Source organism: Meleagris gallopavo, chromosome 17, assembly GCF_905368555.1.
Source record: "Meleagris gallopavo chromosome 17, MGAL_WU_HG_1.1, whole genome shotgun sequence".
NCBI classification, from domain to species: Eukaryota; Metazoa; Chordata; class Aves; order Galliformes; family Phasianidae; genus Meleagris; species Meleagris gallopavo.
Genome location: NC_139420.1, coordinates 6,830,093 through 6,854,565, shown reverse-complemented (window position 1 = coordinate 6,854,565; position 24,473 = coordinate 6,830,093). Strand labels below are relative to the sequence as shown.

Here is a 24,473-nt window from a genome sequence, read left to right as displayed (position 1 = left end):
ACAACTTTGAAAAGCATCCGGTGTAAAAAACACTCTGCCCTTGTATTTGGTGTTTTTTTGCTCATTCCTCCTCTTGTCCTTGATTAATAAGGACATTTGCATGTAAATTGGCTCCTGGCTCTTTGCTCACCTGAAACTCATCCAGGCCTGCAGCCAGTGCCCTGCCAGGCCTGGGCACCCACAGTATGGCACGGCATGGCATGGCACAGTGCAGCACGGCATGGCACATCGAGCTGGGACACGTATCTCTGCTTTGCTCTGCAGTGACCAACTCGAGCTACTGACATCTGCAGGGCTGGGACATGGGGCCAGGATGTAGGGCGGGGACATGCAGCTGGGACACAGGAATGGGACACAGGGATAGGACATGAGGATAGGAAAAGGAATGGGACACGGGACTGGAGCACAGGGATGGGACATGGGGATGGAATATGTGGGTGGGTCACAAGGATGGAACAGGGAGTGTGAGGGGGATAGGAAACAGGGATGGGACAAGAAGATGTGACACAGGGATGGGACATGGAGATGGGATGCGGGAATATGACATGGGGATGAGAGGGGATGGAACACAAGGATGAGACAGAGGGATGAGATGTGGGGATCGGACACAGGGATGGGACACAGAGATGAGACATGAGGATGCAGCACAGGAGCCAGGGAAGCCACCAGCCCTGCAGTGCCTGCGATGCAGCGTGCCACTGTTGTGCGTCACACGTCGGCTCTGAAATCCTATCCTGTCACACTGAGAAGTGCCTCTGAAATGACTACTTTTCTGTTTATTGTACAAAACCATTTTACAATTGTTTGAACAAGCTTCCCTCTCCAAGCCTGCTCTCCCCGGAGACTTAATTTTCAAAAACAAATGCATTCACTGAATGCATATGGAAAAGCGCCTCTCAGTTGGGCGATCCGTCTGGCTGGGTTTGATGTGTCACTCCTGCATCGTGTCACTTTTGAAGGTAACATTTTGTTAATGGAAAACACTTTGGGGCTGTTTCTTCCTCTAGTCTGGGCAGGTTTGGGGATGGGTGAATGGATGGGATCAACCATGTGCCACCATCATATCCCCGTGCCACCGCTGTGGGGTCACCATTGGATGCGCACAACCCACTGCCATCTGTGCCGTCCCCAGAACATCCATCCCCATGCACATGGAGCTCTGAGTGTGGTCGGGCAGTGGGGATGCAGATGCCACGTGTGGGGGTGAGCCCCCATTTGTGTCACTTCCAACCTGCCATTGTGAATCAAAGGAGCTGCCACGCACGCTGCCACCCATTCTTCTCATATCACTCACGCCATTTCCATGCTACATTGTGACAATAGGCTATAATTAAGGTGTCAGCATATCATTTAGCCTTTTCAATATAAAACCAGGAGACAGGCTGGGAAATCTGTAGTCTTCTTTAATGAGGAATGCAGGGGAAAAAAAGAGATGAGAAAAAAAGATGGCGACTTGGAGAGGGTGAGACAAAGGACCCTTGGATGCGGGGCACCACAGGATGTGATGGCACTGCTGGAAAACCCTCTGAGCTGCAGGAGCATCCCTGGGCTCTGAGAGCACCCTGAACTTCGGGATTATCCATGGGCTTTGGGATCATCCATGGGCTTTGGGATCATCCATGGGCTTTGGGATCATCCATGGTCTTTGGAAACATCGCTGGACTTTGGGAGCATCCCTGAGCTTTGGAACATTCACTGGCTTTGGGAACATCCTTGAGCTTTGGGAGCATCCCTGAGCTTTGGGATGATACATGAGCTTTGGTATCATCCGTGGGGTTTGGGAGCATCTCTGAGCTTCAAGATCAACCACGGGCTTTTGGATCATCCATGGGCTCTGGGAGCATCCCCTGCCTTTGTCTGCTCCGGGTGCGGACTCATGGGGAAGTTTCTGCAAGATGGATGTGCGGCCCCATGAATGCAGACATGTTAAATATGAGATCCCGGCAAGAGGTTTCCTTAGCAACAATAATGAAGTGAGAGAGAGAGAAAAGCTCTCACGGCTCCATTCCCTCCTCTTGGGACTTTTTAGTGGTTTCGGGTACTTCTGATAATAGAAGTGCATTTGCAAGCGCCTGGGCTGGCTGCAGGAATGGGATGCTTGGGGAAGAGATAAGCACTGAGCATCGCTCTGTCCTCAGGGCTCTGCACCACACAGAGGGACTCCCCTGGTTCTGGAGACAGCCCCATTCTCATCCCGTTGACCCACCAAGTCCCATTCCTCACCCTTTGGTTTTCCCAATCCCACTGCCAAGCATCATGCTGCCCCTTCCTCCTCAGCTCTCCGGGTGATGGCACTGTGCCTTGAAGCACAATTACAGTAAATAAATCCGATTAGAAGTACTTTTACTACCGCATGCGTCTCATTACAATATGCCAAAACCCCTGGCTCCTGGGAGCTCCGATATAATGAGGCCAGGATGTATGTGTGCTGGAAAAATTAATGCTTATACGAGTTAATTTGTTTTTATTAGCACACGTCGCCAGGCAGCGAGGATGGGGACAAGGAGACGTGGGGACCTGTGTGCCATCGCCATCCCCATTGCACACCAAATCATGCTGGGGGACGTGCCAAGCTATAGCGCAACGCTGACCAGACAGCATCTCCTCAGTGCTTCATCCCAAAAGGATGCTGGACAAGGTCACATCTCATTAATAGACTAATTAAGAAGAATGCCATGCCCAGGGAGGTGGTAGGGTCGCTATCCCTGGAGGTGTTCGAGAACCATGGAGATGTGGCACTTGGGGACGTGGTCAGTAGGCATGACGGGGGAGAGCAGGGGTTGGATTTGGTGATCTTGGACGTCTTTTCCAACCTTCATGGTTCTATTAATGGCTCCTTAATGAATCTATGCGTGGGCATGGTGGTGATGGGTTGACAGTTGGACTTGGTGATCTTGCAGGTCTTTTCCAACCTTAATGATTCCATGATTCTGTGATTCCCCCAGCATTGCCTCTAGGGAATAGCACCATCCCCTCGCAGCACAGGAAACGAACCAGCCCCAAACCCACAGCACTGTGTGAGAGCCTCATGGGAGTGATGGGCTGCAAAATGTCCTCACCCCTTGCCCACCAAGTGCAAACGTTTACACGGCATTGATGGGGTCAGCTCCGCCTTTTGCCGGGTGGGGAAATACATTTCACACTGTTAATAATACATACATTTATTAAAATGAAACCACCAGCAGATATTACATCCAGCAGCACTAAATTATGGATAGTCCTTATCCCCAACCTTTGTTTTTAATTAAAAAGCCCCTTTCAGTAATTCCATTAAGGCCGTAGCTTATGTTTTCTTTCTCTTCCCTTCTTTCAATACCGCAATCCAACAGCATTTAGGTTGTGCTGATGAAACGTCTTTGAAGTTTCATGAATTGCTGATGTAATTGAATAAAAATAATATTATGGAGAGAGAGAGAGAGAGAGAGAGAGGCTGTTCTCTAAACCTAAATCCTAATGAAATCACCTTACTGCACCGAGCAGAGTGACAGCGAGACTCTGGATTTGCGCATATTCCGATAATCCTAAACCCATTAGCACAGAGGCACCGTGCGAGCCACATGTTGTGGATTATGGCCAAGAAAAAGGCTCTGAGGAAATCCTGGACCTGCTCTGGGTGCTGCCCACTAACGAGCCCCCAGCCCAGCTAATGAGCCCTGCACATCCCAACCCCGTGCCCCCTCCTCGCCCTCTGTTAGCGCGGTTCTCAGGCATTGCGTGCCCTGCAATTAAGGTGGAGGGCTTTCCAATTATTTTCCTGTGCGCTGTTATTAATGGAAATATTAATTTTACAGAAGTGCCTCTTCCACCTCTCTCCTGCTCACCAAACGCTGATGGAGCCCTGAGCCAGCGGTGGCTCCAAGGATGCTCTGGAATGCGTTGGGAGGGTTTTTGGCTCCGTTCTCCCATTAGGTCTAATTGCAGCTTCCACCTCACACGCCAATGGCACAGCGGCTTTCCGGTCTCCTGTCCTTTAATTGTAATCACCTTTAATGTATTGTACCAGCCGCTGTTAACAAAATGATAATTGCAACATCGATCTTGCAAAAATCACTGCAGAAAACACTGACTGCTGCGTGCTCATTCAGAGGTGAAGGGCAGTTTAGCAGAGCCTGGATGGAGCCAGCCATCCTGCAGCACCTGGCAGGACAGTTCTGGGAGCAGGGCCCTGTCTGCTTGGGGAGCTCAGCCTATGGCAAGGGGTGGTGCTTGGGTGAGAGGTGATGCTTCAGAGTGAGGTGACATTTGGGTGGGAGGTGATGCTTGGGTGGGAGACGACATTTGGGTGGGAGTTGATTCTTGAGTGGGAGATGGCTCTTGGACAGGAGGTGATGGTTGGGTTGGAGATGACACTTGGGTGGGAGGTGATGCTTGGACAGGAGATAATGATTGGGTTGGAGATGACGCTTTGGTGGGAGGAGATGCTTGGATGGGAGATGACGCTTGGGCTGAAGATGACGCTTGGGTGGGAGACAATGTTTGGGTTGGAGGTGATGCTTGGGTGGGAAGTGATGCTTGGAGAGGTGATGATGCTTGGGTGGGAGGTGATGCTCAGGTGGAACGTGATAGGAGGTGATGTGATGCTCAGACAGCCTCCAGCAGGGCTGGCTACCAAATCTCACCCCACATATACCCCATGATGGGGACCATGCTTGCTGGGTCAGGTAAGACAACCTTGCCTTTCCTTCCTTCCTTCTTTTCTAATTTCTTTCTTCCCAATTTAAGATTCTCTCCAGGATAACGCAATAAAGACATGAAGCACCTAATTTTCATTGGGGGACAACAGACGCAATGGTATATTTACCCAGTCATACCATTATGAAATCCTACAATTAAGGCTTCAATCAGATAAATGCAATTACATAATACGATCTTATACGATATAATTAAAAACATCTGCAATCAAACCGAAGCCGATGGTACCGCAATCCTTAATCGGCTCCGGTGGCTGCAGTGGTGGGAGATGAGCCCAGGAACGGGGCTGAGCTGCCCCCGTGCCACGGGGACCACGGTGCTGGGTTGGCTGCGGGCGTTTAAGCAGAATTGCCTGTGTATTCAGGGCCTTTCAAACACGAGTAATCTTCATCTGGGAGACGGAAAGTGAAATATGTTATTGCCGGCCGCAGTAAATTACCCGTGCCAGCCCTCGCGTATAAAACATTACAGTTGCTGGCCAGTGCACTTACTCACCCACGCTGTCTGAATCCCATGATCAATTATAAAATAAAGTGGTGCTGGTCAGTCCTGGAGCGGTGATGATGGGGTTTGTGTGCTCACAGCAGCACCACACAGAACCCGTACCCAGGGCTGGATTGTGCCCCGAAAGCTCTCGGTCTGGCCCTGAAAGCTCACGGGCTGATTGATGGCAGCAGCCTTGCGGATGGGGTGCCCCGTGTCCCCACGTCCCCATGTTGGGGTGACCTCAGCACTGCAGCGCAGCAGGTGCCGGTGCCGGTGCCGGCGCGCCTGCTTCATCAAGGCTAACGAGCTGCGGCGACCCAGGGGAGCTGGGGGCAGGGCAGCACCTCCGACTCATTTATTTCCCAGGGAAGGTCTTAAGAAAGCCAAACCCCAACCCGTAGAATAAATAAAATAAATTCCTGCAACTTTAACAATCATTGTGTTGGATTTGGGAGATGTTATTCCTAGTGACAGACAAGGGCAATTATCTGCTATCCGCCAGCAGTTTTAGCCTAATTTCATTACTGCTGTGCAATTCTTCCCGAGCCGCTAGTCTATCACTGTCTCACAGAAAGGATTAGCCGGCACTTTCTTCATCTTCAAATGAATTTTAGCTGTCATGCCCTTGATGAATAGAAGGGGAGGACTGAGAGCCCACGCCGGCGAGCGCTGCGGGGACGGGAGGTGAGGTTTGGTGCTGCTTGGTGCCACGCTGTGCCAGGCATTGGGCTCCTGTATGCAGCCCAATGAGCTCTGCTCTTCCCAGAGAAAATTTGGGAATGGAGCGCTGGCAGCAGGCTTTCACCTGGCATCCAGGATGGATTAAAATGACAGCATCTGTAACACAATGAAATAACAACAGCCATTCTTCTCCCTTTCCTTCCTCAGAAGATGTTTATCTGTCAGTCTGGGCCACTGAGGAATAGTGAAAAGCAGTTTAAACCTCAGAGATGAAACCAGAGCGGATGCCACAGGGATGGGCATCCAGGAGAGAGCATCCCATGGGGACAGGCAACCCACGGCTGCCTCGACGTCCTGCTGGGGAAAGGAGACATAGACTTGTCCCAGTGGGAGGCACAAACCCATCCCAATGGCAGCCACAAATCCATCCCAATGGGAGTCACAAACTCATCCCAATAGGAACCAGACTCATCCCAATGAGAACCACACACCCCATCCCTATGGGAACGACAAACCCATCCCAATGGGAGCCATAGAGCAGTCCCAATGGGAACCACAGACCCATCAGGCAGGGGTCTGTGCCTGCCCCCCAGCACCCAGTGCAGCTTTCTCCCAGCTCCCAGCCTCCATCACTTTGCCCACGTTATCTCCCCCTGGCACATCATCCTGCTGGAATATTTTAGCACCTCTAATGCAATTTCCTCCTCCCTCTGAAATACCATTTTAATACAAGCCAGCCGCACCGTATACCTGCTCTCTAATAAACCTCTGTGACTTTAATGAACTAAATAGCAAATTACTTTTTTATTCAAGAATGAAATTTCATCATATTCATAATTCATATTTTATTTCAGACATCTGCTGCTGATTACATTACATTTAACTAAAATTAGATGATGCTCAGAATGTAATTAAGCCCCTGCCAAATTCTCTGGCCCACCAATACCAGCCTTGCTCAGCGGGGGCCGCTTGGAACCTAATATGTAATTAGGAGCTATTTTCTAGCTGTTTTTAAAGTCTGAAAATTAGCTGCCTTTATTAATCACACAGACAAATATAAAGCGGAGCCAACGCTTGCTGAAATTTCTAAAAAGGATTTTTTTTTAATTATACACCACATAGCGCTGAGACTCATTTTGAATGTTGATTTGTTGTGCACTGACATTTTGACAACTAGTTCTCAATTTGTCTGTCGTAGTTAGGCAACAACAAAGCAGATGGTAATACTTAACTTTCAAAACCTTGGGCACAGGGAGGGGACGGGGACGAGGATGGGGACACGGGCACAGCTGGCACCCAGTGCCCTCTAGCAGGGAAAGGTCAGGACCGGGTGCACCCATGAGTGCTGACGGCTCCCAAAAGCATGGGCTGCGTCCATAGGGAGGCTGCTGGAGGGTCCCTCTTGGTGGGTGATGGAGTGGGATGGGGTTAGGGCTCACCCCATGGCCGGGGGCCCTGGAGCTGCGCGCTGACATTTCCTCTCTGTGCCTGACCCTTTTTTCTGTTCTCTCTGTTATCTCAAATAATGTCACTGCCTCTTTAGCATCTATTCATCGGAGCAGAAAGAAGGCACTGCTGACACAGATTAAACAAAAATACCATCTGTGCCTCGCGGGGCAGGGCAGCACCCACCGGCCCCAAAGCAGCAAGCAGGGTTACCATGGGGGGAAGCAGCTTGGAGCAGCACCCCGAAACATGATGGAAGAGGTTTGGAAAGGGCGTTTTGTGTGAAGGGGTTCCTTGTTTCTGGGTTGTGACAGAGCCCTGCTGCAAGGGAACGCATCACCATCCTCCAGTTCAATGTCCAGAAAATCCAGGACTCACAGTGACCCCATGAGAACGCCGCATCCACACACCTCCTGTTGCAGGAGGATGGAGCACAGCTCCCGCCCGCCCTGGTGCTGGCTATTAAAGGCAAACCCCGGCTGGTCTGTCTTTCTGTAAAGCTCATAACGTGAAAAATGAAGCTCAAGAAAAATTAGCCAAATTACCAGGCTAATCCTTCAGCAGCAATCTCTGCTCCACTGCACATCCGTAAAACGAGACGGCGCAGCACGGATGGGAAGCACTCGTAGGGCTGTGGGCATGCAGGCACCAGGCTGGATCTGTGCACCCCATTCAGCTGAAGGGGGATTGGGGTGCTTCCCATACCCAGAGCCCCACAGGTAACCCCGTGATGTTGATGGAGCTTGGGAGGAGGAATAAATGGAGAACGCAGGTGCGCCTTTGCCTGCAGATGGATGTGAAATCCGTGCTTACTTCTAGCAAATTGGGATGGCTCCAGCTGTTGACTTATGCAATTCTGGTCCCTTGCAGCACAGGGAAGGCCGAGCCCTACGCAGTGCTGGGTGAGCAGCATTCTTGCTGTGGGGCAGCAGCAAAGCTGCAGGAAGCCTTGGGGGTGGTTGGACCCCTGCTCACCCCACAGCCTCCACTGCAATTCAGATCATTCACACATCGCAGCACCTTCCCCGTGCCACCTCCAGCACGTGCTGATAAACCAGAGGCCGGCAAGGTGAAGCTGGAAGTTTGCAGACGAAAGCGTTACAGGTCACAGATCCCTGTGGAGCTCATTCTGGGTAGAGCTGAGGCCTCCAGCTCCAGCCCTGGCACAGCCGAAAGATGAAAAATGAAGCAGAGACAGCACAGCCAGCAGGTGTGACGGCTGGTGAAGGGCTCTCACAGCTCAGCGGGCCGGTAACTGGAGGAGTCCGTGGCACAAGGGCCCAGCCAGTACAGGGTTATTGCCATCAGATGGCTCTTTGGCAGCTGTTACAAAGCAAAGGAGCTGCTGCTCAGATTTCCGCATCAGAGACCACCGCCCCAGCACCTCCCCGAGGTCTGGGAGCCTCGTGCCAGGTGGCAAGTCCCCAGGAACAAGAGGCACGAGGCAGCTGGCTTGGTGACACTGGGCCTGATGAAGATGAACCTGCCCTGCTGGCATCCCACAGAGCTGGGCCACAGCCACCTCCGGGAGCTGCACGCCTGCGGCTCAGCTCACAGCACGCTGCAGTGCCACCAGCACAGTCAGGCCAAGGTATCCCCTAAGGGGCTGCACTGCTGTTCCCTTCACACTACAGGAGTGCTGGATTTCACCGCACTGGGCTGAAGAGTTGATCTGCTTAAATCACCAGTTTTAATTCTGACTTAAAGCAACTGAAACTTATATTTAGTTCCTTGCCTACCGTGGCTACAAGGCCCCCTTCTAAGGAAAGCAAAGCATCCTAATGAGGATCAACCCCAGACACGTCGTTTTGAAGCGAAGTTTCTTCTCAGAGAATCTGGCATTCCTTTGTGCTCACGAGGAGAAGCTACAGACACATGTAAGCAGTTAGGGAGTCAACACGCATCCAGATACTCACATTGATTACGCTGTATTAGGAAATGGTAAATTATTTATCAGGCTTTCTGACTTGTGATTAGTGTAAAGCCGTTCTTGGATGCAAATTGGAATTGTAATTAGACATGTAGAAAACCAGCATCTGAAACCTGTTTTTATTGAAGCAGCGTAAGGTACTTTTTCCCCTTTTGTAGCCAACATAATTATCAAAGAACGCTTTGCATGTATAAAACATCACTTTATTAAAACCAGACAGTTCTATGCCCTATCAGTATAATAAACCCGGTCACCAGGATGCCAAGATCCTAGAGCTGGTGACCCCAACTTCTCACACTTCATCTCTTTTTTTTAAAATCCCTGCAGTGGAAGAGAAAGGCACCCCCACCCCTGCAGCTTTATTACCTGGCTCCTCTGGAATTACCCCTTGAACAGGTAACAGCCAACATCTGAACCAGACCTCGTGCATATGAGCAGAAACCAGTCTGGCTATAGGACCCTGTTTATCAGCCCAGACAGAAATTATGGGAAAGGGGGAAAACAGTGACAATTTCATTAGAGTTGTGCTGCCTTTTTTTTCCATTTTAATTATCTAAGTCTTAATTAGTAACAGGTAAGAGCTCTACTTAAACATCTCCTCTCCACTGTGGAGTCCAAGAGAAACAGAGACCCAAGTGTCAAGCCCTGAGCTGCCAAGACACTTCTCACCCAAAAATGTCACAGCGCTCTGCACATCCGCCTCGGCAGCCTGACTGCACACCCGCACAGGACGCCAAGGGAGAGGAGAAGAGACACCACATGCATCTGAAGCAGGAGAACCCAGCAAAGTGTCATCATCTGTGCTGGAATCCAGCCCAGACCCTCTCCTCCTGCCCCTTGAGATTAGCACAGCAGTTGAGTAAGTAAATTCAAACCAGGATTTTGTTGAGAGGCTGGGTCTGACTCCGACCCAGCACAAGTGCAAGCAGTCACTCCTGGATCCTCGCTGCAGCCCCCTCTCCCTCTGACACAGACTTGAACTTGGCTCCGCACCCCAGCACTGGGGAGAAGCACCCAGCAGCACACAGGGCACAGCCAGCGACCACTCTGAGAATGCGGCACCAGGAGCTGAGCCCTGCCAGGGGTGGGAGCTTAACTCTCGGAGAGCGCGTGCAGCACTTCGGCATTTAAAGATGAGGAGGAGTGCAGGGTCACCCCGGGGGCCCCGATGTCGGTCTCCCAGCATTCAAATCCACAGGCACACAAGTCTCGCTTGGCTGCTTCCACGGCCAGCGGGGTGGCATCTGCCAAGAGGAAGGCAAGAGCAGCCAGCGAGTCAGCTGGGGGACAGGAGCGGGCAGCCAGGGGGAGGACTGCACCCTTACAGCCTCGTGCAGGGTGAGAAGGGAGCACTGACCTGGTGGCAGCAGGGTGATGCCGCAGCCGCCGCCGCCAGCCCCGGTCAGCTTGCTGTGCAGACCATGGGAGGCTGTCACCCGGCACAGGCGGTCCAGGGAAGGATGGCCGACCCCGATGACGTTCAGATGGTGCTGGTTTATATCAAATAGTTCCTAAAAGCAATTGCAGACACGGGATGAGCACGCACGGCGACAGCTGCTCTTCCCAGCCAACCCACAGCCACCCCATTTCTGTGGGTTTGCCTGTCCCTGCCTCCACCATTACTTGTGCTGCTTCTGCACACCACAGTGAAAGCGATACAACAGCTTCTGGACCTCCTCACTTAGGACAGGGAAAATCTTTGTGGATGTTTATTTCAGGTGCTAAATCAGAGCTCCCTGACACCTCCCAACTGTTCTGCCTCCTCCATCACATGGGCATTGAGCCGGAGACCGATTGAGCCCCTTGCTGGCCGTGGGAAGGGCACAAAGCCAGCTCTGCTCACCGTTGCCTGTCACCCCACGCCGCCGTCTATCCAGTGTAACTAAATCCAGGGGACTTCTGACACAGCCAACTCAGAAGTGACACTGCTGGAGAGGCGATGCGGTATCCCCCTCCCTGGGCTACGAGCCAAGGGGTCTTGCAGCACTGCCAGAACCCGGCACCCAGCACAGCAGGGTCAAGAGGGACCTCACACCTTTCAAGAGTGGCACAAGCCATGCTGTGCCACGGGTGTGGGGCTGAGGAACAGAGGAAAGCGCTCGGCGAGCCGGGAGGGATGCTGCAGGCAGTGTCAGTCACACTGCTTGCCCTCGGGTCTCATGCCAGCACCAAGCAGAATAGGGACTCTACCTGCAAGGAGATGAATTAGGCAGTTGCATGCAGAGTGCATACATCACAAGTTCTGTGCTGGGTTGGACAGACGTCCATGCAGAGGCCTCTTTATATGCCTGAGCGAGGGCACAGCGCTCTCTATGATGATCCAAGACACCTGTCATCTCCTGATCCAAAGTCTGTCAGGAATCAGATGACAGCTTATGACACACTAGACTAGTTCGATGGTTCAAATACAATGCTGTCCAGAACTGCCTATTTCAGAAGCAGCCAAATATATATATGTATATGCTGCATATAATCATCCGTGTCTCTGTGGGCTCTTCACACTTGAAACAAACCAACAGATTCAATGCAGGGACCAGCTCACTGCAATTCTGCTTCCCAGGCATCATATGCAAGACTTCATGGCACCTCATACGAGGATCTCAAAGCACACCTCAGAGCACCCCACAGAAGCACTCCTCTTCCCCACACTCCTGACAGCTCAAGTAATGTGGCACTGAGGTGGGGAGGAGCTGCCTGAAATCATGCTCTAAACAGCCTCTGGATCTCCTTAGCTCTGCCTTCATTCCCCCACAACGGGTACCAAAATCCTACCATCCTCTTGGTACAAAGGGAGCAGGACTTTGCTAAAAAGCAGCAGCTCACCCCCACACAACATGAGATGCAGCACAGAGGGAAAACACTCTGCACAGGGACCAGCTCTGCAATGCTGCCCTGGGGAGGGCTGGGACAGCAAGCTCGCTGACTTGTGTGGGAAGTGGACAGCCTGCCATTCCTGCCAGCGACAGCAAGGACAAGCAGAGATCCTCACAGAGAGCCAAAGGATTCAGATGCTGTCAAAGAGCCGTACTGCTGGTACCAAATGGGTCCCATCCAAGTCAGCTGGCACCCTGGCCAGGCCAAGCCAGGCTTGCATCAACTGGGATGCTGCCATGTGTCCTCACCCTGCAGCTGGAGGAATCGATGCTGCAGTGCTCTCAGTTCTGCAGAAAAAACTTCTTCCACTTGGAAGAGCGTCTCCCCCCCACCACAGCAGCCTCTCCTCCTTCAAACAAAGCCAAGACAAATGCAGATCTTTGTATGCACCTCATGCATCAACGTCAGGTCAGCTCTGGCCATCGTTCCGTTTGTTATTCTCTGGAGCCAGGATGAGTGGTGAGCGATGGGAGCTGGCTCGTAACCAGTCCATCCCAAACAGTGGCTCCTGGGCTCTCTGCTTTTGCTCCAGACCTGGCAGTGACAGAGCAATGGCTGCACAGCGCCTGCCAGAGCCACTGTGTCTGGCTGCAGTGGGAGGAGGCAGTATCTTGAGGCCAAACACACTTCCCATTTCTTAGCAGAGGGAAACAAAACCTCCAGGGCTCTAAATCCCAAAGCAGAGACACTCCATCCCTGTGCACTGCTGTAGAGAGGGATGAGCAGCATTTTGTCCCTTGGTTCCCAGAAGGGCATTAAAAGAGAGCACAGAGACCACAGTTTCACTCTGACCTGAATATTTCCTGCTATCAAATTCTTTCTTAGACCTAATGTTCTTTAAATGACATTTTGATGTTCAACAGTAACAGTGTCTAAAAATACTAGCAAACAAGCCCCTTACCTCCAGCACAGGGTAATATTCTGGTGATGGATTTGTAGGCATCGCTTCCAGAACACTTTGGCACTCCTGAGAAATTGCATCGATGGAGTCCAGCACAGGGTTCATTATAGCAGGGAACTGAGAAGCAGGGAAGGAGAGATGTGAGCAGACTGCTCACTCGACCTAATGCCACTGTGATAAAACCAGCCTTGGTCTTGTGGAGCTGAACAATTCCTTCCCCATTCAGTGCTATTCTTTGACAGAAAAGCCCAGCGCAGAGCAGGCTGATGCTAAGTAGCTCACACCTGCAGAAACCGGAGGAAGGAGCCATTCTTTACGTGCTTGCAAGCCTGTGATTTTTGCAGCAAGCCCTGCTAATGCTGGAGAGAGGAAAGGAAGCTGAACTCTTGCTCCCAGAGGATCTGTGTATAAGAGAGGAGCAAGCAGGAATGCAGCAAGCATGAGAGGGTTCACAAGAGCTCCCGTGAGCCCTGCACAAGATCTGAGCTCACAGGGTTATGTCCTCACACCAGCTCACTACACACACCCAGCCCTGCAGCCATGCGGACATCGCACCTTCAGGATCTTCTCCTTGACCCCGGCCACCAGGACCTTGGTGCTTCGTGGGACTTTGGTGTTGGTCAGCAAGATCCTCAGCGTCGGCACCCTGCAAGCAACAAGACATCCATCCCCCAGCCTTTTCCCTTTCCCTGTACCCCGAGCTCCACAGACAGCTGCTTCACACCCCACCCCATAAGTCCTATCTGAGTAACACACCCAAGACAAAGAGGCCATCAGTTTCTGGAAAGTTAAGCAGGCACTCAAGTGCTGGTTGGGTTCAGACTTCTTACTCTTAGTTACAGTGAACAACCGTACCAGTGTCATAAACGGGACTGCGATGTATTTACTGAGATGTGTTTTTTCAAGTAAAATTTTTCTGAAAATACTATCTGTGAGACCAGCCAGCAGTAGTCATTAAGTGCTAATAGAGCAATTTCATGCACTGTGAAAGATTTTAATGGAGTCAGATTATACTTGGTTGGCAGGAGGCAGAGGGAAGATTCAGGACCTGGACTTGCTTTCTGCAGCTTGGTTTTCACACAGTCCTGTCACCAGGTAAGCAGAAGTTCCCCCCTCCCCACAATGTCATTTGCTGCCAGGAGCAGATCTGCCCCTGCTGCCCATAATGCCATGAAATTAATATTGATCCTTTGTGCTGTGTTCATCTAATGTCAGATAATGACCAAACATTTCATTGTTCTCGTCCACCCCAAACCAAGACAACGCTCGAGATACCCACACCCAAGGCAAGTTCTGGCTCCCCTTCCACTACACTGCCAGCAATCTCTCATCAATCTCCTACAATGTAACATCCACCCTATACATTTTTGACATATTCCACCCACCGTATGTAAGCGTTATTTTTAAACTCCAATATTACCTTTTTAATGATGTGATCTTTCCTGATTGGTATCTCAGGGCTCCACCTAAAGTAAAAGACATGCATTGTCTGAGCACACAGCGAGCCGAGAGATAACGCAGTGTCGTAAGAGACAGAAGGTCTTTCATCTTCAGAACCTCACCCAGAGCATATGACAGTAATTGCAAGAAACACCAGCTAAATGAACCATGTTCTCAGACAGCATGAATCTGCCTAACCCTGCTGACTTAATGAGAGGGTCTGGCTGGACACAGTTAACCCAGAGCTTTTCCCTTTGCTCTCCTCTACTCCAGAACTGCATTAATTTAGTGGGTTTTTTTTTTTTTTTTTAAAGGCAAAGAGTTTGGCCAGCATTAAATCTTCACCAGAGAATCAAGCAGTGATTCCTTGGGACAGAGCCAAGCACTGGGTTTCAGATTGGACTGAGTGTGTGCACTCATGTCAGCAGTGTGGAATTCCACTGTCCGGAAGGAATCTCTCTCTTGGCTCCTGCTTTCACCAAGGCATCGAGATTAGGTCTCATTAGAATGATTATTACAAGAAAATCTCCACAGACACTTCCAAAACACTTGGAAGTCTCAACTAATTGAAAGTAACTGACAGCTGTCTGACAGCATTTTTCTCCTGCGTTATTTCTGGGACAGGATTACACTTCTTTGTTCACAGCAGAACGTTTAAGTTCCAGTACTTTGCAGCAGGACCTCTGTCCAGGGAGTACAGCAACACCCCAGTCCCAGCCTACAGATGGGATAAACCAACAGAGAAGGGTCCAAACGGGGATCTGGATTTGGGAGTTTCTGCTCCCTCTGCCCTCCCTTGGTGCAGCGAGCAGCCTGTTCTATCCAGCTTCCCTGCAGCAACCTCAAACAAGTCTTATTATCTGCACAACTGCAGCTCGTGGTGTCTGCTCACTGCCTTCCACAGCTGACACACGGTTTGCAGCAGGAAACAGAAACGTGGCAGGTGCTCCAGCACCTCACAGCCCCATGCTGGGGAGCAGCAAACACACACACACGTACCCCAGGTCCCAACAGCATTATCCACACCCGAGGGATTGCCGTGGATCACACGCTCCCCCTGGAAGGCCCAGCTGTTGATCAGAGTCATCTCTTCTTCTGTCCACCTGGAAGGCAAGAAAAGGACTCAAATACACAACCAAAACCAGCACGCGAGGAGTGACAGAAAGAAGCACATCAAAGCAAGTCCAGACCCATCCCCACCCCCTGACATCACTCCCACACACTTGGCCTGAGATCCTGCTTGCTGAAACACAAGACAGCAAATGCAGCAAGAAGAGAGCACTAGAAGTTGCATTTCACACGTGTAACTCCAGCCTCTAATTGCCAGCTGCTCAGCTGCAGAAGCCTCACAAATTGGGTCAAAAGATGCTGTTAGGACTGATTTAGTAGCTCCAGCAAAGACTTTGATATTTAGGGATTAACTCCTAACACTTTGTGGCACGCTGGGTGCAGGCACTTACAACACAAAAGGGAACCAAATGCTGAACCTCGAGGTGTTATGCTAAAAAACACAGGAACAGGGCTTTCTGTTGCCTTAAAAGCAGTCACACGTTGGTAAGTGCTTTGAGAGTTTAAATGCTGGCACAAAGGGCTTGGTGCTGGGTCACACTCAGCAAGGATCAAGGCCCCTGACTGAACATACTAATTAACAGACTGCAGCAGCACAAAAAGCAAACACAGAGCTGCCAGTTACCAAGCACTTGTTGGCTGCAGCGTCACCACAATATCTTCTCAAAAGCCCACAGCTCTGGGCTTGCCTGTGCAAGGCAGCACCCACACAACCACGGCCCAGAATTCAGCAGTTTTCAAACCCTGCCTCTGACTCTGCCAGAAATGAACACCTCAAACCCAGCCCCAGGGATCCAGCTGGCACCCCTGCTCTCTGCTGTAACACTTGGGCTCTGCAGCCCGCACACACATTCCAAGCTGCTGGTAGGATGGCCTGATGCATAGGAGCATCAGATAGCCCAGCAGCAGTGATGTTCTGAGACCAAAGCTGGTGCTTGGTGCAGTGACAATGCACGTTCAACAGGTTTTTAGGATATGGGGCCCCAAATAGGAACAACATAGCAGAGACACAGATTTTAGATAAGCATAAAGCACCCTTAAACAAGGGAAACACTTACTGACCACTGCTAAGGCAGGGCAGAAATCATGAGAGCCACCTGTAACCAGGAAGCCTCTTAATGGAGCTCCCCATTTCCCCAGGCCACAGCTGAACATCTTTATCCATCTCCACGCTTCTTTAATTTCACTTGCCAATATTTAATCTGTGAAGCATTCATGAAAACAGCTCACACCACCACTACTCAAAATAGAAGCGCAGTTTGCTGTAAACCACTTGTTTTTAATCCTCTTTGAGAGGCTGCGATTCTTCTCTACACAGGAGTCATTATATCACGCTGTTCTTTTCTTGCCGTGTTAAGCAAAAACCTTCTGAAGTCTGACACCCCCATCTCTCACCCCTCTGCGTGCCAGCTGGAAGGGAAAAAAAAGCATGCTGTATTCAAGCTGAAGCTAAGAAGTGAGAGCAGGGGATGAAGACATCCACGCTGCTCGCTGTCTGGTTCAGAACTGGCCTTCATTTCTGACTACGGGGAGATTTGCCTGAGCACAGCTCACGAACGGCTCCGCTTTAGGAATGTGTTTCTGGGTCAGACTGCTAGCTCGGGTTCTGAAGCAGAACACAGCCATCCCCTCGCTTGCTGTCTCACTTTCAGGCCCACATAAAATCCACAGAAGGCAGCTATAAAAGGTTGCACCTGGCAGGCAGCGAACAATGGAGGGTTCTGCAGCTCCAGCTGTGATATGCATCTTTAAACAGAGCCTCCTTAGACACACAGCAGAGCAGACCAGTTTTTCAAGACTGAGCTCCAACGGAAAGCAATGCAGGGTGGAGGGAAAGAAATTCCCTTTCAACAGCCACTGATAAAGGGAAAGCTCAGGCAGGAAATCAGAAGGAAATGGACCACATGCAGGAAAAGAAAAAACAGGTGAAAATACAGGAAAAAAAGACAGAAAGAATCCTTGACTCCTTGAGGACTTTAGTAAAACCTAAAAGATGATCACAGAGAAGAAATAGAGGTTTAAAAAAAAAAAAAAACAAACACTTATCTATCACATTAAAGAGCGTGTGTTACTTTCATGACAAAATAAAGCTATCTGTATCTTACAAAGCAAACAGTGGGTCGAATGTGTGAGTTTCACCAAATCCCTGCATCCAGTTGCTTTTGTCAGAAGGAATGAATTGTAAACACGACTCACAGAGCCCTGGGCAGGGCACACCTCTGCTGCTGGGAAGACAGGCAGCAATGGGAGGGGAAGGGAAAGGAGCTGGGTTCAGGGTGCCACTGCCACAACCAGATGGACAGAGAGACCAAGAGAGGTACTGGAATTTGCTAAGATGGGGCACAAACAGAACCTCCCACGGCCCTAAAGCGCATGCTGAAGGCAGGGAGGCTTCTCGGAGGCGTTACCTGGCTGTGGCCTCCCCATCCTTCAGAGGGCAGGAGATGGCTCTGCAGGCATGCAGCAGTGCTGCTGCCAAGCACACAGTATAGGCAGCACTCGAGCCCAGCCCAGCTCCTGTGGGCAGCTCAGACCACACAGCTATGTCCATGCTGGGAACGTCTCTGAAACACAAACACACAGGTGGTAATGGTGTCCTCGAATTCCATCTTGAAACATTTCAAAGGCAAAAGATGCCGATGGGGACAGATCACAGGAAAAGCTGGCTGAAAACTGGCAACATCAGCACATGCATAACGCATCCGAGGCACAGGGCTTCAGTTAGCACAGCTGAGTAGCCTTACTAAGCCATTGTGCTAGAACAAAGCCTTGCTGAATTGGATCTATGATTAGCACAGCTTGTCAAGCTGCTAGCAGGGGCACTTTGTAAACAAGCACTTGGGCAGCACCATAAAGAGTCTCTCCAAAGACTTGAAAATATGATTTTATATACATTTTTAAATAAAATCCAAGTATCACAAACTCACAACTGTATTATTGCATCCCACTGGAGCAAGAAGCTGATGTACACTGAAACATGCACATTTGTGGCCATGTGCCCCTCTTCTCCACTGAACTTGTCTGGGCTGCAACAGCCCTGAGCTGTAGTTACCCCAAATTCTCAAATTTTGAAGGAGATTCAGCCCACAAAAGGTATCAGGCACTGTTCACAGCTCATCTCCACAGACATTCTTCTAACTAATGAAACCTCCTGCTGGGCCAGAACAGATGTCTGTCTGTCTGTCTTCTTCCGTCGACTGTACAGGAAGGATACAATGATTGAAGCATCTCAAAGTCAGGTGCTTAAGTGAGAGCAGATGACTCCCAGCCCACCTGCCTGGAGCACCCCACCCCCCAAGCACTGCTCAGAGCTCTGAGAGTCCCTGAGGCACACAGAGCCCAAATAAAGCACGATTCCCTTCAATTTCTTCTTTTGCATCAAATATTTGCTTTCTTCCTGTGACCTCGTAGAATCAATTAAAGATGAGAGCTCAAGTCAGCACGTTTGTTTTGGGGCAAGAGGACAACCTTACCCATACTTAGCTGAAATAGCCAGACACATATAAAGAAAGGCAAGAATTGCAAGGCTGTCAGGAGCTGAGGCATCGGCAGCGATTCCAGCAAACTCTTTCAGCACATCCAGCTGTTCTACGCTGGGGGACTTTGATTCATCAAAGTCAGCTATGGAGGCAAGCAGGGGAGAATTTCAACACTTAGAAACCAGAGAATTGTTCAACTTGAAAAAGCTGTCTTTACAAGAACATTTACAAGAACAACAGGAGCTACCTTCACATTCCACCTACAAGCCTCTCGGTGGAGAAACTTTTCCTGATACCCCAAAAACAAAAGCAACCCGAGCATCCTGTACGTCCTCAGCCCCACACCTGCACTACATGGAGTGGCTGGAAGTGGAAAGGACCCCCGAAGGCCGCCTGTTCGCACTGCCTGCAGCATACAGGGACACCCACGGCTCCAGCAGCGCTCACAGCCCCCGTTCCCCGACCCCAGCCGCGGGGAGGGAGATGCCTCACCGCCCCACCTGTGATGCGGTCCCGCAGGACGCGGAGCTCGGCCACGTCCCATTCCCTCCGCACTCCGACTCCAGGCAGACGGACGCAGAGCCGCTCTCCGCCGCCGTGCCGCAGCCGCAGGAAGGTGCGCAGACCCAGCGCCACGGCCAGGGCCGCCTGAGGGAGAGACGGGGCCGTCAGCGTGGCCGTAGCGCCCCGCGGAGCGCCGGGACGGCGGGGCCCTTACCTTGCCGTGCACCACGGCGTGCTCGCCGTGCAGGATCACCTTCCCCGGGGCGGACACCAGCAGGCCGCGCTCCGGCATCGCCACCAAGATGAGAACGCCGCGATCTCCGAGGGTCCCGCTCCAGCCGCGGCTTCAACCACGCGCCGATCGCCGCGCGGAGTGGCGGCGCCGATAACCAATAGCGGCCTCGCCCCGCCTCGCCTTGCTGAGCTCGAACCAATCGCGGAGCCCTTTTCGGGGGCGGGGTTTCAAAGCGGCCAATCGGGAAGCGGCGGCGCGGAGTGGCGCGGCGCTGGGGTGACGGCGACGAGGAGGGACGGGGGCCGAGCGGGGCCGGAGGCTACGGCGGCCGGGAGGAATGCTGCGACGGGCGGCGGGGCGAGGGCTGGGCAGGGCGCTGTGGGCGCTGGCGGGGCGAGGACGGAGCTGCGAGGCGGGCGGGTGAGCGAGCGCGGGGCCGGGCTGAGGGCTGCCCTCAGGGCTCGGTCGCTCTGGGCCTTCCCGCAGCGCTGTGCTCCCTTCGAAGCCTGGGTGCCCCCGGCCTTCTCTCAGCGCCCCCTCGGGGCCTGCACACCCCCGCCCCTCGATGCCTTTTCCCCCTCGGTGTCCGTGCCCCCCTCACGCCCCGGGTCTCTCTACAGCCCTGAGCGAGGCCCTCGCAGCTCCCGCAGCCCCAGGATCTACACGAGAACGGGAGATGAAGGTAAGGCTGAGCAGGCAGCGGGGAGCACGGGGCGCGGCACGGCTGCCGGCCTCCGACCCGGGCGCTTCTCAAAGGCTTCTCCAGCACCTTCACTGGGGAGAGGAGGCCGAAGGGTGACCGCGTCTTCGAAGCTCTGGGGACGACGGATGAGCTGAGCTCTGCCATCGGGTGAGCCCTGTTAGCCCGCGTTGCTCGGGGAATAACGCACGCACAGCTGTGGCTTTGCTTCCAGCTAACCCTGCTTCTCTGCCCGCAGGCTTGCTTGCGAGCTGAGCAGTGAGAAGGGCCACGTGTTTGTTGAACAGCTTCACAAGGTGAGTGTTGGTGATAGGCCTGACCCACTGTGCTGACTGCATGTATTCTTAAATACTCCTGTTGACACGTAGGAACTGAATTAATTTAGTATTGCGTGTTAAAATAGCGTCTAGACTCTGTGCCATGATTGATTACTCTCCAAGAAGTAAACTTTTTTAGTCAGAGAGGATGCTGGTAAATCAAGTAGGTCAGTTGTGGGCAGTTGCTGCGCTGTGCCAGGGGAGATTCAGGGTGGATGTTAGGAAATACTGCATTTCTGAAAGAGTGGTCGGGCACTGGAATGGGCTGCCCAGCCAGGTGGTGGAGTCACTGACCCTGGAGGTGTTCAAGGAACGTTTGGATGTTGTGTTGAGGGACATGGTTTAGTGAGAACTGCTGGTGATGGGTGGATGGTTGGACTGGATGATCACGTAGGTCTTTTCCAACCTTGGTGATTCTGTGATTCAGACAACGTGTACCCAGATCTGTTTCTCCATGCAGTCACAGACATGAGTTAAGTTTTTCATGTAGCCTCAGTTTTGAAATGGGAATGTAACCATGTGGGTGTGATGGTGGGAGACAGCTCTCACTGTAGCAGTGTGGGGGTTATACTAATTAGCTTTGCTATGGAGAGGAACTCAAAAGGAGCTAATTAGAGATCTTAAAAAGCTTTACTAAGTTGCCTCTGAAATATCCCAGGTAATGGAGAGATGCTCCTTTTGGAAACAGCTATGCCATCAAGTCAGCATTGTCTCCAGCTGTTTGTCACTGCTTTTCCTTCAGAGGTTACTGCTTTGCTGGTGTTCTACCAGCAAAGGGATTATATGAGCACATCCTGGCCTGCTCTCTGCACAGTCAGCCAGGGTGGCTTAATGTGCCAGTGAAAACGAGTGCACGTGGTAATCTGGCTTCTCATAAAGCAATTAGGGAGCACTTATCTGATCCCTCCTGCCAGCAGGCTGGGGATGATGAACAACAAGGGTAGGATCTTCTTTAATCAGCACAACCAGCTGTCGCCTCCCAGAGCTTGCTGTGGTTGTACTGGAGCATCAAGGGATAATGAAAGCACTTCTTATTTTTGTCCTGATTGCCACATCTAGGTCCAGTGTATGCTGCAGGATGTGGGCTCCAACATCGCAACACCTCTCTCCTCAGCCAGGGAAGCTCACTTAAGTAAGCCTCATAGGTCCTTTCCTGGGATAACAGTTCTTGTATCCAGTGCATCTCACACTGGCAGTGGGGAGGCTCTCCCAGCGTGTGGTAATCAGAGCTGCCCACGGGCTGCTCCACACCATGTGTGTGGGTGCTGAATGAGCAGCACGTGGTCTCACAAGCTGCTGCTGCTGCATCTGTGTGACCAAGTGTAAGCTGCCCTGGGGCACTGCCCCAAAATTGACACGCAGCCACAGCTGCCGAATGGGGAGCTGGGCTTGCTCCAGCAAGATGATTTTTTTGGGATGTGTTCTTAAGACTTGCTGGTCTAAGAAACGTGAAAATAGAGCCCTATCTGTAGGCTGAATGACTCCTACGTTTCTTGTAGCTGACTTTTCTCTCTGTAGAAAGAACATCTTTTAGTGAGGAGCCTGTTCTGGAGCTGGAGAAGTGGATTGACAGATACTCAGAGCAGCTTCCTCCGCTTAGAGCTTTCATCTTGCCAGTAGGTACTGCTTATGCCACTCACTGACAGGAGAAGGCTGGCCTTGTTAGGGTAAATCTGCTTTACTGTTTGCCTTGGGAGCTGGGGGAAAACAGGTTGTGAAGCTGTTATTTGTGTGGACAAATACCAAGGAAAGCAGAAAGAAGGAAAAGATCAAGTTAAATTTCTCCATCCTTCTGCCACATAATGCAGCATTTCGTTGTGCATGTGTGAGATGTGATAAGCTTTGCTGCAATTATACAGTAAAGTGCATGGTTACCTGTTGTTAGCAGACACTGATGTGCTGTTTCATTGTTGTTTCAGTCAGGAGGTAAAAGCAGTGCTGCTCTCCATTTTTCCCGAGCTGTCTGTCGCAGAGCTGAGAGGTGGTGAGTGTTGGCTGTTAGTGTAACTGAATAAAATGGATAGAAGATGATCATACTGTTACAACAAGAGCAAATTGTCACAACCAGAGCAACTGACCATAGCTGTTCTGCACTCAGCTCTGCACGTTTGTGTTAGTCAAATTCCTAGAGTGCAGTCAGCAAAAAAATAAATCTCTCTTTCCTCCCCTCAGCTGGTTCATATGAGCTAAGAACTTCAGAAAGGTCAGGTTTATGTTGAGATGCATCTGTGTATTCAGCTAGTATCTAGTTAGCCAGGTATACTTTGTAGGTGAGAACACATGGAAGCTGGGGCACTGGCTGGCAGAATGTGGTGAGGTCTGATGCTCCAGAATGCTCACAGCTAGCCAGTTAAACACACTGAAACTCTCCTTTTCTTGCCTAGTGTGGTTCCTCTAGTACAAGCAGGGGAAGCAGATCCAAACGTGGCCAAATATTTAAACAGGTAAAGAAATCAGTCTCCTTTTTCTGTACTGCTGAAGCCTGCTTGGTGTTGTTCCTTCACTGTCGTTGTAAAACTGTGGGGCTTCACCTTTCAGGGAGTTTACCTTCTAGGTTAAGACCTTTTGAAGTCTGAAGAAGCAGCTTTTTTAAAAAGTATTGTTGCATGGCCTTGTAAGTGTCTGCAGAGACTACTGGGGTTCTGAGGGGGCAGCCACTTAACTTTCTGCTTCAAGATTGGAATCACTTCTTGCGTGGATTCTCTGCCTTGCTTTACTTCCAGTTCTTGTGCTGTAATGGAATGTGCTTTGTTGCACAGCTGCATGCTGCTGGTTACACCTGATGTGAGTAGCAGTTTCATTGCTTTTCCCTTGGTTTACAGACTGAGCGACTACCTCTTCGTTTTGGCACGTTATGCTGCACTGAAGGAAGGGAAGGAAGAGAAAATATATACAAAGCCAGAACCATAACTGGAAGCTGGGATGTTTGTGTTGTAGATCTTGGAAAGCTAAATCCAGCAGAGTGCTTTCCCTAGGCATGGATGGGAAAGAGAGCAAGCCTGAATTGGGAATGTGAGCTGCCAAAGACTTCCAGTTAACATGGTCAGGACCTTGTTCATAAATGTTGTAAGGAACACAGCTGTTCTGTTCGCTAGGCCTCAGTAACACAGTGCTGTTGGTTTCAGAATTACTCTTTGCCCTGGAACAGAGCTGAGACAGGAGACTTCTAATAACTCCAGCTGATTTCTAAAGTTGTCTTAATTTCCCTGGGCAGCGGCAGGTTCTGTGGAAAGACTTTGACAGGGCTCTGAGGTATGAAGAAAAGAAAACAATCAGCTTTCCTTTGTAAGTCATAATGCTCATACAGAACAGGTACTGTGCTGAGATTCAGGAACTCTGTCCACAAGCTTTGAAATAATAAATGTGATTTACTTGTACCAAAGGGCCCTTAACTGTCATGCTTTAATACTGAGCCCAGCTTGCTTTTCTTTTTTAAGTTGCTTTCAATCCATCAGCCCTGGCTGAAGCTGAGCTGTGTAGATTTACAGGAACACACTTAGAATTCTTTGGCTCTGGCTGTCTCTCTTTATGCATGTGAAAAATGTGTCTGTGCTGGCAATCCCACACATCCTCTGCCAGGAACAGGCTCGTGGAGGACAGGATTAAAAGAGGAAGGACCAAATCCTACAGGTCGTGTGCAGGCAAGATCTACTTAGTTAGCTGGGGTTAACTCCCTGCAGGGCTGCCCCTCCCAGCACACAGACCCTTTGAGAACAGCTT

At 51.0% G+C, this 24,473-nt stretch overlaps 2 protein-coding genes across 3 annotated transcripts; one reads left to right on the top strand and one right to left on the bottom strand.

Annotated features, from left to right (window-relative positions):
• Window positions 1-9,416: 9,416 nt before the first annotated feature.
• MVK (mevalonate kinase) lies at window positions 9,417-19,899 on the bottom strand. 2 transcript variants are annotated; one of them, XM_085238820.1, is made up of 10 exons: window positions 19,716-19,896; window positions 19,498-19,645; window positions 18,992-19,139; window positions 17,927-18,082; window positions 15,450-15,553; window positions 14,431-14,476; window positions 13,566-13,656; window positions 13,011-13,127; window positions 10,593-10,746; window positions 9,417-10,479 (listed from the first exon to the last, which is right to left on the bottom strand). In XM_085238820.1, the coding sequence occupies exons 1-10, from the start codon at window positions 19,791-19,793 to the stop codon at window positions 10,328-10,330; spliced, it is 1,194 nt and encodes a 397-aa protein (XP_085094946.1). In that variant the 5' UTR covers window positions 19,794-19,896; the 3' UTR covers window positions 9,417-10,327. The 2 variants fall into 2 exon arrangements, with proteins under 2 accessions (XP_085094946.1, XP_085094947.1); XM_085238821.1 differs by lacking the exon at window positions 9,417-10,479 and adding an exon at window positions 11,426-11,586 and having other exon boundaries at window positions 10,599-10,746; window positions 19,716-19,899.
• Window positions 19,900-19,969: 70 nt separating this feature from the next.
• Window positions 19,970-24,135, top strand: MMAB (metabolism of cobalamin associated B). Its single transcript, XM_085238822.1, has 9 exons — window positions 19,970-20,156; window positions 20,357-20,418; window positions 20,493-20,586; window positions 20,675-20,732; window positions 21,813-21,885; window positions 22,272-22,369; window positions 22,673-22,737; window positions 23,138-23,197; window positions 23,576-24,135. Exons 1-9 carry the CDS (start codon window positions 20,074-20,076, stop codon window positions 23,661-23,663), a joined length of 681 nt encoding a protein of 226 aa, XP_085094948.1. The 5' UTR covers window positions 19,970-20,073; the 3' UTR covers window positions 23,664-24,135.
• The last annotated feature ends 338 nt before the right edge of the window (window positions 24,136-24,473 follow it).

Excerpts from the sequence above, each read along its gene's own strand:
- MMAB (XM_085238822.1), top strand. The coding sequence starts at position 20,074 with ATGCTGCGACGGGCGGCGGGGCGAGGGCTGGGCAGGGCGCTGTGGGCG. Across the intron at positions 20,587-20,674 it reads GAGCTGAGCTCTGCCATCGG|GCTTGCTTGCGAGCTGAGCA; the intron begins GTGAGCCCTGTT and ends CTCTGCCCGCAG. Across the intron at positions 20,733-21,812 it reads TTGTTGAACAGCTTCACAAG|GTCCAGTGTATGCTGCAGGA; the intron begins GTGAGTGTTGGT and ends TGCCACATCTAG.
- MVK (XM_085238820.1), bottom strand. The coding sequence starts at position 19,793 with ATGCCGGAGCGCGGCCTGCTGGTGTCCGCCCCGGGGAAGGTGATCCTG. Across the intron at positions 15,554-17,926 it reads GATGGGGAGGCCACAGCCAG|GTGGACAGAAGAAGAGATGA; the intron begins GTAACGCCTCCG and ends CTTGCCTTCCAG. Across the intron at positions 14,477-15,449 it reads TAATGCTGTTGGGACCTGGG|GTGGAGCCCTGAGATACCAA; the intron begins GTACGTGTGTGT and ends CTTTTACTTTAG.